The following is a 16,628-nucleotide window of genomic DNA, read 5'->3' on the forward strand; positions in this document are numbered from 1 at the left end:
TTTAAAGATAGACAATCAAAACAATTTTTTTCATGAATGAGCCTCAAAACTCTGCCAATGTATGCCAGATTTATGACATAACCCTAACTCCACTAGACTTTGAGAAAGCCATCGACGACATGCCCATGCACTCAGCCCCAGGCCCAGACTCGTGGAATTCTGTGTTCATTAAAAACTGCAAGAAACCCCTCTCATGGGCCCTAAGTATGCTATGGAGGAGCTTAGACACAGGCGAGATTCCACAGTCACTAAAAACAACAGATATAGCCCCACTCCATAAAGGTGGCAGCAAAGCAGTAGCTAAGAACTATAGACCAATAGCTTTAACGTTCCACATAAAAATCTTTGAAAGAGTTCTAAGAAGCAGGATAGCAAACCACCTGGACTCCCAAAAATTGCACAACCCTGGGCAACATGGTTTCAGGGCAGGTAGATCCTGCCTTTCGCAACTGCTAGACCACTATGATATGGTCCTAAATGAACTGGAAAACAAACAGAATGCAGATGTAGTATACACAGACTTTGTAAAAGCCTTTGACAAGTGCGACCATGGTGTAACAGCACACAAAATGCGTGCTAAAGGGATAACCGGCAAAGTAGGCAGATGGATCTTCAACTTTCTAACCAATCGCACACAAAGAGTAGTGGTAAACAGTGTTAAATCAGATGCTGCCATAGTGAAGAACTCTGTCCCACAAGGCACAGTACTCGCACCTATTCTGTTCCTTATTCTCATATCAGACATAGACAGAGATGTAAACCATAGCACTGTATCATCTTTTGCAGACGATACTAGGATCGGCAAGAGAGTGTCATCCATTGAGGACATGACGAAGGTTCAAGAAGATATAAACTAAGTTTTCCAATGGGTAACAGAGAACAATAGGATGTTCAATGAAGACAAATTCCAACTACTCAGTTATAGAAAACTGGAGAAAATAATAACTAGGATTGAGTATACTACAAACCACCAGTCCGATGACATTCTTCTTTGCAAATATACAGGGTCTAAAGCCAGCTACAAACAACAAAATACCTTTCATCCGTGGACTGCTTGCAGAGGCAAAGGCAATGTTCGCGGCTTTCACTGAGACCCACATAAAGGATCACGTGGACAACGAAATATGGATCCCAGGTTACAACCTATACAGATGTGACAGAGTGAACAGGCAAAGGGGGGGGGGGGGGGTTGGCCCGTACATTGCAGAGTCACTTGTTTGCACAGAACTGCTAAATGCCTCAAATGATGTAGTGGAAGTTTTAGCAGTAAAGGTCGAGAACCAAAACCTAGTCATTGTGGTAGTCTACAAGCCTCCGGATGCAACATCCCAGCAATTCCAGGAACAGCTGTTAAAAATTGACCACTGTCTGAAAAATCTTCCAGCTCCTGCACCCAACATCTTGCTCCTGGGGGATTTCAACTTAAGGCACCTAAAATGGAGGAATATAGCAAATAATATTGTTGCAGTAATAACACCAGGAGGCAGCTCTGATGAAAACTCACACTCACACGAGCTTTTAAATCTCTGCACAAATTTCAATTTAAACCAGCAAATAATAGAGCCTACTAGACTGGAGAATACACTAGACCTCATCTTCACTAACAATGATGACCTGATAAGAAATGTCACCATATCAAAAACAATATACTCAGATCACAACATAATTGAGGTTCAGACATGTATGCATGGAGCCCCAGACCGACATAATGAGACTAGTCACGAGGGAGCATTCACCAAATTCAACTTCAATAACAAAAACATAAGATAAGAGATAAGATAAGATTTTGTTCGGATTTTTAACCCCGGAGGGTTAGCCACCCAGGATAACCCAAGAAAGTCAGTGCGTCATCGAGGACTGTCTAACTTATTTCCATTGGGGTCCTTAATCTTGTCCCCCAGGATGCGACCCACACCAGTCGACTAACACCCAGGTACCTATTTGCTGCTAGGTGAACACGACAATAGGTGTAAGGAAACGTGTCGGAATTTCCACCCGCCGGGAATCGAACCCGGGCCCTCCGTGTGTGAAGCGGGAGCTTTAGCCACCAGACCACCGGGCCACCGGACCAAGTAAACCAAGTCCTAACCGATATAAGCTGGGAAGATATACTAAGCAACACAGACCCCAACTTATGCCTAGAACAGATTAACTTGGTGGCACTCGATGTATGCACAAGGCTTATTCCTCTAAGAAAAAGGAGGACTAGATGGAAAATAGAAAGAGACAGGCGCTCCCTTTACAGGCGACGGAAAAGAATAACAGAATGGCTAAAAGAGGTCAATATATCTGAAATGCGTAGGGAGACACTGGTCAGAGAAATAGCAAGCATCGAACTCAAGCTAAAGGAATCTTATAGGAGTCAGGAATCGCGGGAAGAACTAAAAGCCATAAATGAAATCGAAAGAAACCCAAAGTATTTCTTCTCCTATGCCAAATCAAAGTCGAGAACAACGTCCAGTATTGGGCCCCTACTTAAACAAGATGGGTCCTACACAGATGACAGCAAGGAAATGAGTGAGCTACTCAAGTCCCAATATGACTCAGTTTTTAGCAAGCCGCTAACCAGACTGAGAGTCGAAGATCAAAATGAATTTTTTATGAGAGAGCCACAAAATTTGATTAACACAAGCCTATCCGATGTTATCCTGACGCCAAATGACTTCGAACAGGCGATAAATGACATGTCCATGCACTCTGCCCCAGGGCCAGACTCATGGAACTCCGTGTTCATCAAGAACTGGAAGAAGCCCCTAGCACGAGCCTTTTCCATCCTATGGAGAGGGAGCATGGACACGGGGGTCGTCCCACAGTTACTAAAAACAACAGACATAGCCCCACTCCACAAAGGGGGCAGTAAAGCAACAACAAAGAACTACAGACCGATATCACTAACATCCCATATCATAAAAATCTTTGAAAGGGTCCTAAGAAGCAAGATCACCACCCATCTAGAAACCCATCAGTTACACAACCCAGGGCAACATGGGTTTAGAACAGGTCGCTCCTGTCTGTCTCAACTATTGGATCACTACGACAAGGTCCTAAATGCACTAGAAGATAAAAAGAATGCAGATGTAATATATACAGACTTTGCAAAAGTCTTCGACAAGTGTGACCATGGCGTAATAGCGCACAAAATGCGTGCTAAAGGAATAACAGGAAAAGTCGGTCGATGGATCTATAATTTCCTCACTAGAAGAACACAGAGAGTAGTCGTCAACAGAGTAAAGTCCGAGGCAGCTACGGTGAAAAGCTCTGTTCCACAAGGCACAGTACTCGCTCCCATCTTGTTCCTCATCCTCATATCCGACATAGACAAGGATGTCAGCCACAGCACCGTGTCTTCCTTTGCAGATGACACCCGAATCTGCATGACAGTGTCTTCCATTGCAGATAATGCAAGGCTCCAGGCGGACATCAACCGAATCTTTCAGTGGGCTGCAGAAAACAATATGAAGTTCAACGATGAGAAATTTCAATTACTCAGATATGGTAAACACGAGGAAATTAAATCTTCATCAGAGTACAAAACAAATTCTGGCCACAAAATAGAGCGAAACACCAACGTCAAAGACCTGGGAGTGATCATGTCGGAGGATCTCACCTTCAAGGACCATAACATTGTATCACTCGCATCTGCTAGAAAAATGACAGGATGGATAATGAGAACCTTCAAAACTAGGGAGGCCAAGCCCATGATGACACTCTTCAGGTCACTTGTTCTATCTAGGCTGGAATATTGCTGCACACTAACAGCACCTTTCAAGGCAGGTGAAATTGCTGACCTAGGAAATGTAGAGAACCTTCACGGCGGGCATAACGGAGATAAAACACCTCAATTACTGGGAGCGCTTGAGGTTCCTAAAACTGTATTCCCTGGAACGCAGGCGGGAGAGATACATGATTATATACACCTGGAAAATCCTAGAGGGACTAGTACCGAACTTGCACACGAAAATCACTCACTACGAAAGCAAAAGACTTGGCAGACGACGCAACATCCCCACATCTTGTTCCTCATCCTCATATCCGACATAGACAAGGATGTCAGCCACAGCACCGTGTCTTCCTTTGCAGATGACACCCGAATCTGCATGACAGTGTCTTCCATTGCAGACACTGCAAGGCTCCAGGCGGACATCAACCAAATCTTTCAGTGGGCTGCAGAAAACAATATGAAGTTCAACGATGAGAAATTTCAATTACTCAGATATGGTAAACATGAGGAAATTAAATCTTCATCAGAGTACAAAACAAATTCTGGCCACAAAATAGAGCGAAACACCAACGTCAAAGACCTGGGAGTGATTATGTCGGAGGATCTCACCTTCAAGGACTATAACATTGTATCAATTGCATCTGCTAGAAAAATGACAGGATGGATAATGAGAACCTTCAAAACTAGGGAGGCCAAGCCCATGATGACACTCTTCAGGTCACTTGTTCTATCTAGGCTGGAATATTGCTGCACTCTAACAGCACCTTTCAAGGCAGGTGAAATTGCCGACCTAGAAAATGTACAGAGAACTTTCACGGCGCGCATAACGGAGATAAAACACCTCAATTACTGGGAGCGCTTGAGGTTTCTAAACCTGTATTCCCTGGAACGCAGGAGGGAGAGATACATGATTATATACACCTGGAAAATCCTAGAGGGACTAGTACCGAACTTGCACACGAAAATCACTCACTACGAAAGCAAAAGACTTGGCAGACGATGCACCATCCCCCCAATGAAAAGCAGGGGTGTCACTAGCACGTTAAGAGACCATACAATAAGTGTCAGGGGCCCGAGACTGTTCAACTGCCTCCCAGCACACATAAGGGGGATTACCAACAGACCCCTGGCAGTCTTCAAGCTGGCACTGGACAAGCACCTAAAGTCAGTTCCTGATCAGCCGGGCTGTGGCTCGTACGTTGGTTTGCGTGCAGCCAGCAGCAACAGCCTGGTTGATCAGGCGCTGATCCACCAGGAGGCCTGGTCACAGACCGGGCCGCGGGGGCGTTGACCCCTGAAACTCTCTCCAGGTAAACTCCAGGTAATGAAAAGCAGGGGTGTCACTAGCACGTTAAGAGACCATACAATAAGTGTCAGGGGCCCGAGACTGTTCAACTGCCTCCCAGCATACATAAGGAGGCCTGGTCACAGACCGGGCCGCGGGGGCGTTGACCCCCGGAACTCTCTCCAGGTAAACTCCTGGTAAACACACAATAGAGCAGAAAAGTAATGTGAAGGACCTGGGTGTGGTAATGTCCGAAGACCTCACCTTCAAGGACCACAACAATGCCACTATCACATCTGCTAGGAAACTGATAGGATGGATAATGAGGACATTCAAGACAAGACATGCTAAGCCAATGACGATCCTTTTTAAATCGCTTATTCTCTCTAGGCTTGAATACTACCGTACATTAACATCCCCATTCAAGGCAGGTGAAATTGCAGAACTAGAGAATGTACAGAGAACCTTTACTGCACATATAAGTTCCATCAAACACCTTAACTATTGGGAGCGCCTGGAAGCACTTGACTTGTACTCACCCAGAAATGTGTCACTCATCAATCCATGAAAGAAAATGCTACAATGCATACTGCCAGGCATATCATCTCAAGGGGACTAGAAGACACAGACCAGCCAGACTATGGGAAACAAAAGAGAGGAACCTCAACCTCTCCAGGGACAGAGGCTTTTTAGGGCCAGAAGGGAAAAATGACAGTAGTCCTACACCACCTGAAAACACTTCTGGAGCAGAGGCATAGACATTGGCCCCTACCCCAGAACAACAGATATTAGAGCCAGGAAATAAAACCCCCCTAAATTCCACCAATACAACGACATTTGTCTTTCCAAACATACAGGGTCTAAAGTCGTCAAAAAACAACAAAATTCCTTTCATCAAAGGACTGCTCATGGAGTCAAATGCAGTGTTTGCAGCATTCACAGAGACCCACATAAAGGATCATAATGACAACGAAATATGAATCCCAGGTTACAACCTATTCCGATGCGACAGACTAAACAGGCAACAAGGGGGGAATTTGGCCTATATGTCACAGAGTCGCTCATTTGCACAGAACTACTAAACACCTCAAATGATGTAGTTGAAGTTTTGGCAGTAAAGATCGAAAACCAAAACCTTGTCATTGTGGTAGTATACAAGCCTCCAGATGCAACTTCCCAGCAATTCAAGGAGCACCATGAGAAAATTGACCACTGTTTGGAAAATCTCCCAACTAATACCCCAAACATCTTACTACTACGAGATTTCAACCTGAGACATCTAAAATGGAGGAGTATAGCAAACAATGTTGTAGCAGAGATCACCCCAGGAGGCAGCTCAGATGAAAATTCACACACACACACAAACTATTAAATTTCTGCAACGAATTCACCTTAAAGCAGCAAATAGTGGAGCCTACAAGACTAGAAAATACGCTGGACCTCATCTTCACTAACAACGATGATCTGATACATAATATAACTGTATCAAAGACAATTCACTCAGATCACAACATAATAGAGGTATAGACTTGTATGCACAGGGCTCCGGACCAGCAAAATGTAAGCAGTCATGAAAGTCTCTTCACGAAATTCAATTTCAATAACAAAAATATACAATGGGACCAAGTAAACTATGTCCTAAATGAAACAAGCTGGGAAGATATCCTAAACAACACGGACCCGAACATCTGTCTTGAAAAAATGAATTCTGTGGTTCTTGAGATCTGCTAAAGACACATTCCATTAAGAAAAAGAAAGAAAAGATATAAACTAGAAAGAGAGAGACGTTCCCTCTACAAACAAAGGCGAAGAGTCACAGAGCTGCTGAGTGGGGTCAATATATCTGAAATACGAAGGGAAGCACTAGTCAGTGAAATTGCAAATATTGAACTTAAGCTGAAGGAATCTTATAGGAGACAAGAATCACAGGAAGAACTAAAAGCAACAAAGGAAACTGAAAAAAAACCAAATTACTTCTTCTCTTATGCCAAATCTAAGGGAAAAACAACATACAGTATTGGGCACCTGCGTAGGTGGGATGGGACATACACAGATGATAGCCTGGAGTTTACCTGGAGAGAGTTCCGGGGGTCAACGCCCCCGCGGCCCGGTCTGTGGCCAGGCCTCCTGGTGGATCAGAGCCTGATCAACCAGGCTGTTGCTGCTGGCTGCATACAAACCAACGTACGAGCCACAGCCCGGCTGGTCAGGAACCGACTTTAGGTGCTTGTCCAGTGCCAGCTTGAAGACTGCCAGGGGTCTGTTGGTAATCCCCCTTATGTATGCTGGGAGGCAGTTGAACAGTCTCAGGCCCCTGACACTTATTGTATGGTCTCTTAACGTGCTAGTGACACCCCTGCTTTTCATTGGGGGGATGTTGCATCGTCTGCCAAGTCTTTTGCTTTCGTAGTGAGTGATTTTCGTGTGCAAGTTCGGTACTAGTCCCTCTAGGATTTTCCAGGTGTATATAATCATGTATCTCTCCCGCCTGCGTTCCAGGGAATACAGTTTTAGGAACCTCAAGCGCTCCCAGTAATTGAGGTGTTTTATCTCCGTTATGCGCGCCGTGAGTGAAATACTAGTCACAATATGACTCAGTGTTCAGCGATCCACTGCCCACTCTAAGGGTCGACAATCCAAATGAATTCTTTAAGAACGAAACCCAAAATTTGGTCAGCCCAAAACTCTAGGATATTATCATAAGTCCACAAGATTTTGAAGAGGCAATTAATGACATGGCCATGCACTCTGCCCCAGGTCCAGACTCATGGAACTCCGTGTTCATCAAGAACTGCAAGAAGTCCCTATCGTGTGCCTTCAGCATTTTATGGAGAGGGAGCATGGACACAGGGATCTTCCCACACACACTAAAAACAACAGACATAGCCCCATTCCACAAAGGTGGCAGTAAAGCAATTACAAAGAACTACAGACCGATAGCACTAACATCCCATATCATAAAAATCTTTGAGAGGGTTCTAAGAAGCAAGATAGCCAACCACTAGATATCCATCAGTTACACAACCCAGGACAACATGGGTTTAGAGCAGGTTGCTCCTGCCTGTCCCAGCAACTGGACCACTATGACAAGGTCCTGGATGCTGTAGAGGATAAACAAAATACAGATGTAGTATACACAGACTTTGCAAAAGCTTTCGACAAGTGTGACAATGGTGTAATAGCACATAAAATGCGGGATATAGGAATAACGGGAAAAGTTGGTAGATGGATCTACGACTTCCTGACAAATAGAACACAAAGAGTAATAGTAAACAGAGTAAAGTCCCAGGCAGCCATGGTAAAAAGCTCTGTTCCACAAGGCACAGTACTCATTCCCATTCTATTCCTCATCCTCATTTCTGACATAGACAGAGATGTAAGCCATAGCTGCATGTCTTCCTTTGCGGATGACACCCGGATCACTATGGCAGTGACTTCCATCGAAGACGCTGAGAGACTCCAAGCGGACATCAACCAAATCTTCGAATGGGCCACTCAAAACAATATGAAGTTCAACGAGGTGAAATTTCAACTACTCAGATATGGGAAACTTGAAGAAATTAAAAATGTGTCAGGGTATACCACAAATTCTAACCATACATAGAGTGGAAAAGTAATGTGAAGGACCTGGGAGTGATAATGTCAGAGAATCTCGCCTTCAAAGACCACAACAATGTATCTACCTCATCTGCTAGGAAAATGATAGGATGGATAATGAGAACCTTCAAAACTAGGGACACCAAGCCCATGATGATTCTCTTCAAATTGCATGTGCTCTCCAGGCTGGAATACTGCTGTACACTAACGGCCCCCTTCAAGGTTGGAGACATTGCAGACCTGGAGAGTGTACAAAGAACTTTCATGGCACACATAAGTGCGATAAGGCACCTAAACTACTGGAAACGGTTGAAGGTCCTTGATCTGTATTCCCTAGAGCGCAGGCGAGAGAGATACATGATAATATACACTTGGAAGGTCCTGGAGGGATTGGTACCAAACTTGCACACGAAAATCACTCCATATGAAAGTAAAAGACTCTGCAGGAGATGGAGCATTCCCCCCATGAAAAGCACAGGGTGCCACGAGTACACTGAGAGGCAACGCAATAAGTGTCTGGGGCCCAAGACTGTTCAGTTGCCTCCCAGCATACATAAAGGGGATTACCAATAGACCTCTGGCTGTCTTCAAGAATTCACTGGACAGGTACCTAAAGTCAGTACCTGACCAACTGGGCTGTGGTTCGTACATCAGGTTACATGCGGCCAGCAGTAACAGCCTGGTTGATCAGACTCCGATCCACTATGAGACCTGGTCTCAGACCGGGCCGCGGGGGCGTTGACCCCCGAAACTCTCTCCAGGTAAACTCCAGGTAAACTGGAGTGCAGGCGAGAGATATATATCATAATCTACACCTAGAAGATTCTGGAGGGACTGGTCCTTGATATGCACACAACAATCACTCCATACGAAAGCAAAAGACTTGGCAGGTGATGCAACATATTCCCAGTGAAAAGTAGGGGCGTTACTGGCACACTAAGAGAAAACGCAATAAGTGTCCGCCAGTTCTCACCCAGCTATTGGTGAGGGTGGACGCAGAGCGAGTGCCTGGTGCCCTCTGGTGTCTCTTTTGAGAAGTTTAATTTTCTCAAGATGGCGGAGCGCAGGCGAAGAGTCAACACTGTCTGTGTGGAATTGTTGAAAGGTGCAATATACCAGGACACCGCTGACGTCATTCTGCCTCTTGTAATAAGAGATACGTATGGGATCCCAAGCGAGGATTTATATGGGATTTCTTTGAACGGAAACGCGAGCATTTTTGTAAAATTTGTGTTGTCTGCTGCTTATGTGAGAGCTGTGGAGACCTATCAAGAAAAATGGATTGTCATCAACACTGGTCTTGAGGTGTGCCTGCATGATGTCTCGGCTCGTTATACATGGGTTTGCCTTCGTAATGTACCCTTCGAGGCAGACGAGGTGGACATTCATCGGACATTTGGGTGCTATGGCACCATGCAAGCTGTCAACGTAGGGCGTTGGTCCCAGGGCTTTTATGCTGGCATGCTCGAGGGATCTTTCTCGATGAAAATAACACTGAGACATCCAATTCCCTCGTTTGTCATGTTGGAGGATTTTCGGACGCAGGTCTGCGTAACCTACCCAGGGTAGGTACGGATGTGCCGACTGTGTGGTGCAATGGGTCATATGGCGGCGACTTGTGAGCAACGACGAGGGGGAAAATGGTCGGACTTGACAGACACTACGTTCAGGGAAGCAATAGTGGAGGATTAGTCGGCCCATCAGAGGCCCACGATGGTGGATGATGAACTGCAGATTTTACCGGTGGATATGAAGTGGAGTGATGCAGTGGATGCTGCAGAGGGGATTGTCTCGATGCTACCCCCTGCGTTGGAGATCGAGGCAATTGTGTCGACTGCTCGTCGCCTCCAGTGGGGGAGGGGGCGGACGCGCCATTGGTGTTGCCCAGTTTTGAGGACATACAGAGGATCCTCGACAGCCCGGCGACAGTGGATTTACTGCCTACTTTGGCGGCATCGCTTGTGGTTTACCATGGTTTCGTGGGACGTGTGGGCGATGAGGAAAGGCGTACACCTTGTACAATAGTGGTAGTGACAGATGTCGAAGTGCATAGTGCGGATGGTGAAGGGTTTATGGATTATGAGGGAGTGTCACGTAAGAGGCCCAGTATTCCAGTAGAGGACGATGTATTAACACCGAGTCAAAGGTCTTGTAAAATGGTGTGGGCTGACGTAGCCAAGGGCGGTAAGGGACTTCCCTTAGAGATGTCGAGTGGGAGTGTGGGGAAGACGGTCAGATGGAGCAGTGGCAAGTCCAAGTCAGGGTTAAAGGTGACAGGAAAACACAATGAGAAAGCCTAACCTGAGAGTTCAAGTGTATAACCATGAATGTTAACGGCCTCAGAGCAGAGGTCAAGAGGCGTTGGGTAGAGGTTTCGCTCAGGCATTTGGATGTCTACGTTTTTTTTATTCAAGAACATAATTTTCAGTGTGGTAGTGACTTACGTGTGCAAGGGTATAAGTGTTATGCGGGGAATTCGAATAATCTCAAGGGTGGGGTAGTGATAGGCATAAGGGAGACCAGCCCTTTTATGCTTGTTGCATGGGAGTGGGGCGGTGGGGGCCGGGTCGTGCGTGTGGTGGGTTCATGGGGGAACATTCAGGTGGGTTTCGTGGGTGTATATATGCCAGCGACATCAAATCGACGAATAAAGGAGGATTTTGTGTGTGATGTTTTGGTTTATTTTCTCAGAGGTCTACCCTTAGTTTCTGTCATAGCTGGCGATTGGAATTGTGTGATCCGGGAAAAAGATGTCGAACCGCATGGTGGAGGGTGTAATTTAGGGGTTTTATGGGAGGTTCTGCAGGCGATTGACGTAGTGGATGTGGTGGGTAGTGATGGGTGGAATGTGAACCACACTTTTTGAAGGAGGGGTTACACCGCACGGCTGGACAGGGTTTACGTCACTAGCTTAATCCGTAGTGGTAGGGTTGATTGCGTTGATCTGGGTTTCTCGGACCACCGTGGTGTTCTAGTAACACTCGAGTGGGAGGGCGTTATATGTGTTTTTTCTAGTTATTGGAAATTAAATGTTAATTTGTTGCGAGGAGTAGATGCTTTGGAAGCTTTCAGGTTATGGTGGGTTAGATTCTGGAATGAAGGAAATGGGATAGTGGATGTTGTAGAGTGGTGGCATTCAAAGGCGAAAAATGCAATACAGGGTTTTTACAGAAGGTTAGGGGAGGAGGAGGCGTGTTATAGATATGGGAAGCAAAAGTATTTGGAGGGACAGCTGCGGGATTGTTATGGCACAGGCGGGAGGTATGACCTCGTGGAAATAGAGTGTCTTTGTAGTCAATTATGGGACATGCAGAATGATAATTTTCAGACTTTGAGGGTGTGAGCGGGGATTGAGGAGGTGCTTTGGGGGGATAAGCCCTCTGTCGGGGTTCTGCATAGTTTCAGAATGATACATATGGCGACGACGGTTTTGTCAGTGGTGGTCGGTGATGACTTGGGTGGTTATCATAAAGGGCAAAGGCTAGTTACTACTGAGAGCATAGGGACCTACGCAGACCAATGGTTTGAGAGAAAATGGAAGAGTAGAGAGGGGAATCGAGTGGCGAGGGAAGCTTTACTGCATGGCATAGTGGCAAATTTGAGAGACGTGGATCGAGAGGACATGGAGGGTTACATATCGGAGGAGGAGGTTTACAAGGCTGTTCAGGGACAGGCACTGCAGAAATCACCTGGTTGGGATGGGATACCAGGTGATTTTTATGTAGTTCATTGGGAACTGTTAAAACACATGTTGGTCCAACTTTACAATTCAATGAAAATTAGAGGTAGAATGGGTGATAAGGCAGGGTTGGGTGTTGTAGTGTTGGTACCAAAGGCCGAAGTCCGCGAATCTTAGGAGGCATATAGGCCCATCATGTGATGGGGGCGGATTATAAGATTTTTGCACGTATTTTGGCAAACCGGATGAAACGAGTTTTGGACAAGGTAATATGGGAAGGGCAATACGGGATTCCTGGGCAATCTATGAGAGATGGTCATCAACGCCTCAAAAGTTTTGTGAAGGATTGTGGTGGAGGCGGAGTCGTAGGATTAGATTGGGAAAAGGCTTTTGACAATGTGGATAGGGAACCATTATTAGCTATACTATTGAAGCAGGGTTTCGGGGAAGAAATAGTAACATGGGTGCGTACGTTATATATGGAGGCACAGGTACGAGTCCAGGTCAATGGGAGGTTGGGGTCCATGATAGGCATGGGGTGGGGGCTGCGGCAGGGGTGTCCCCTCTCGCAGCTTTTGTTTGCCTGTTTGCAGGACCCCTTTTATAGATTGGTATTGGGTGGGGTAGGAGGGAGGATTGTGTGCAGGGCGAAGCAATAGGGATTTTAGGTTATGTGGATGATACCACCATCTTGGTGCAGAGTAGGAATGGTTTGGCATTCGTAAATAAGGTTATAAGGTTTTTTAGTGATGCTTCTTCCTTGTGCATTAATAGAGAAAAATCCAAACTTTTGGAGGTGGGGTCCTGGGTGGGGGGGACGTTAGGTACGGAGTATGGGTGGAGAACCATTGAGCAGATAAAGATCTGCAGTGTGTATTTTTGCAATGACGAACAGGCGGCATGTGCATTTAATTCGTCTATTGTAGTTGCAGCCGCAGTTCGTAGGATGGCGGGATGGAGACCAAGTGATGTAACATTACACCAACGAGTAATCGTTGTCAATGTACTGGTGTATAGTAAATTATGGTTTGTGGCAGTGGTCTATCCTTTGATCACAGATGATGTGTTGTGGTCACAGAAGAAGGCTTTGGATTTCATATGGGGTTACCGTAGGCATTGGTTAGGGAAGGATATAGTTATGATGCACGTTGCTAAGGGAGGTTTAGGGCTAATACCACTACACAGTCGCCTAATGACCATATACGTACAACAGGAATTCTTGACAAGGGGTGGGGTCAGGGGAGCGAGGGTTGATGTGGTGATGAGGGAGGTTCAACGATGGTGGGTGGGTGCGAAGCGATGCTACGGCACTTATTGGTGGTGCAACACCCTGTGAAAGTTAGGGCAGGTAAATTAGACAATATAGGTATAACACAGAGAGGTCATCGGTGATGAGGTTTTCCCAGGATATCATTGGAAGACTATATGACAGGGGTTCAAGAAATTGCACTTACAACCACGGGTTAGGGAAACTGGTTACCACTTCCTCCACGGGATTTTGGCGTCCAAGGCACAATTGTACGCTATGGGAATGACCGAGGATCAGACCTGTGCGTGGTGCAGGTGGCCGGAAACGGCGTTTCATGTCGTATATTTTTGTGACAGTTTACATAAGGTTAGGAATTGGTTCAAGGGTGTTCTCAGACGAGTGGGAGGGGGGGGGTGTCCATGCTAAGAGTTTTAAGTCTTGAGATGGGAGATTGCTTGGATGCGGTGCGACGTTCTGTGTCGTATTTGGTACTTGACTATTTATACATCTCATGGAGTATGCGAGGGCATAGGGGTGCTATGCATGTCAGGACACTGATGTGCCATGTTTATAGGATGAAATGTAGGAATAAAGAGGTGTATGGGCAATGCTGGGAGGGAGCTTTTTCGTTGGGGTATAGGAATCTAATGATGGAAATGTTACAGGAGTACTGAGGTGTATGTAAGTATAATCCCTCGGTGGAGCCAAGGGGTTGGTCTCCCGGGAGGGGGAGGGAGGGAAGAGTTAGGTGGGTTTTTTTGGTGTCTGTACATTTTATTTGGTGTATATGGTGATCGGGGTGTAATGTAGTGGTGAGGGAGGGGGACCTGTGTGTGGTCTGGGGCTTAGTGTCTTGCTAGCATGAATGAGTGTCATAGCCTGAGAAAGGGGGGCAGTGGTACTCAGAACCATGGTATGGTTTTCTCAATGCTGAGTCATGCTGCACTACTAAAGTCATCAATAGAGGCTGCGCCATTGTAATTCTATTGTCTATATGCCATGCATTCTCGTAAGCAGTACAATTATTCAAGTGGATGTATTATGCAGACATGGTTTTTTTTTTACATATCACGGAAATTTTTTTGTAACCATGGTATAGGTTTGTTTTGCTAGGTAGCTCCTTTATGTTTTGCTGATATTATAATGCCTTATTGCTCTGTATCCTAGGATTGTGAGATAGAGGTTTTTGTTTTCACACAGAATACTGACGTGTGCATGTACTGTCATTGTTGTCTGGACGACACACTTGGTAATGCTTTCTCAATTTTTTTTATATCTGATATATGGATTTTGATAAAAAAAAAAAAAAGAAGGAAAAGAAAAAAAAACGAAACTTCGTTAATAGTTTATAATTTAATGTGTTGTGATTTTGGTGTTCATGTACCACCATTGTTTGTTAATACTTATTACTTAAGTTACTGATGAGTTCAGGATATGTACATAAATTTAAGTTGAATTAATATGATTCTTCAGATTGGTGAATGTGGGCATAATTTTAATGTATGTGTGGGGGGGGGAGAAACGTCAGCTGTGTGTCAGCACAGGCAATAATAATATTTTGTATAATGCCGGGTTTTGTATGATATGTTGTGAGTTGTATTTCTGTCATACTGCCATTAAGTATGGTGTTATTTTCTGTGTTGGGGTTGTGATTTTTGGTCTTATTGTTCATAACCTGTATCATGGTTCATTTTATGATACTTTTATACCTCCTTGTATTGTGCAATGTTTTAAATAAAATATATAAAAAAATAAGTGTCCGGGGCCCCAGACTGTTCAACAGCCTCCCACCAGCAACAAGGGGCATTACCGGTAGACCCCTGGTTGTCTTCAAGAGGGCGCTGGACAGATACCTAAAGACGGTGCCGGATCAGCGGGGCTGTGGTTCGTACGTTGGACTGCGTGCGGCCAGCAGTAACAGCCACTTTGATCAGGCCCTGATCCACCGGGAGGCCTGGTCGTGGACCGGGCCGCGGGGGCGTTGATCCCCGGAATACCCCCCAGGTAGCCTCCAGGTATCCTGACCTAACACAGCAGTAGCGTACCTGGTTCACAACCAGGGTGTTGAACCCTGTTTGAGACTAGATGTTTTGGTGCTCCTGGCATCTAGCAGTCGCTGTATAGTTCATAGAAATTAGTCGATTGTTGTAGATCGCATTCGGGGAGACGACCTTAAATAGTAGTGGAAATAAGCCATATGGGTTATTAGTCCTCCCGAGACAGTAATCAGAGTAAAATCTTCCTGTAACCAATCTGGTAGAAGAAAAATATTATTTGTTTGCGAGAAATGCAATTTAACTTATTGTCTCTCCCGCGACAATAAGTTAAATTTCAATTTGTTTACATTGCATAAAGATATAAAAAATAAAGAGATATTTTGTGAGTTACAGAAGAACGTCTTTATCACAGTGTGGTTTGTTAACAGAGTCACCCAGACGAGGGCGCCATCGGTGACAACACAGCAGCCAACGCTCTGCGCATGTACTGTAACCACAGCACCACTGACTACCTGGAGGCCCCAGGAAATAAGTGGGGTGATTGGTTAGGACCTTCCTTCTGCCGCAGTAACATGGCTGTCTGCGGCATCATGACCCTCGTCCAGGAGGACCAGGGCATATTTACTGACGACACGGCCCTCAATGACGTCAGGTTTCTCTGCTGCGATCTTCCTGCTTAACTTTACAACTGTTATTGGCTTAAGCAAAAGTTTTCTTAAAGAAATCCACTGCTCCATTCATTATTTACAATAAAAAAAAATTGAAAAAAAAAATTGTTTGTTATTGTGTCCAAGATTGAAGTTTCCTGCTTATCAATAATTTACAGCCAGAGTTCTTGTGCAATATCAAGCAGAGATATATTGTTCCCTACACATATGCTGCTATGTATGATAATTCTATGTAACTGTATTTGTGTTTACCTGAATAAACTTACTTACTTACTTACTTATATATCAGGAATCCTTTAATAATGAAACTTGCATTGACAAGTCGTGGCGCAAATACCAACTGTGTCCACTAGATGACAGTGTTGGATCTCTCTTTCCAATCATCGATATGTAAACATGTCATAATGATGAGAAGTTCAAGTCGCTAAATTA

General features: G+C 45.1%; 1 protein-coding gene across 1 annotated transcript in view; it reads left to right on the top strand.

Moving 5' to 3' along the window:
* LOC128695726 (vitelline membrane outer layer protein 1) overlaps positions 1 to 16,301 on the top strand; it is a 79,637-nt gene extending 63,336 nt beyond the window's left edge. Inside the window, exon 4 of the mRNA XM_053786553.2 lies at positions 15,957 to 16,301. Within this exon, the coding sequence (XP_053642528.1) occupies positions 15,957 to 16,208 (252 nt within the window). The 3' untranslated portion in view covers positions 16,209 to 16,301. The remainder of the gene's footprint in view (positions 1 to 15,956) is intronic.
* The last annotated feature ends 327 nt before the right edge of the window (positions 16,302 to 16,628 follow it).

Source organism: Cherax quadricarinatus, chromosome 42, assembly GCF_038502225.1.
Source record: "Cherax quadricarinatus isolate ZL_2023a chromosome 42, ASM3850222v1, whole genome shotgun sequence".
In the NCBI taxonomy this organism is placed as follows: domain Eukaryota; kingdom Metazoa; phylum Arthropoda; class Malacostraca; order Decapoda; family Parastacidae; genus Cherax; species Cherax quadricarinatus.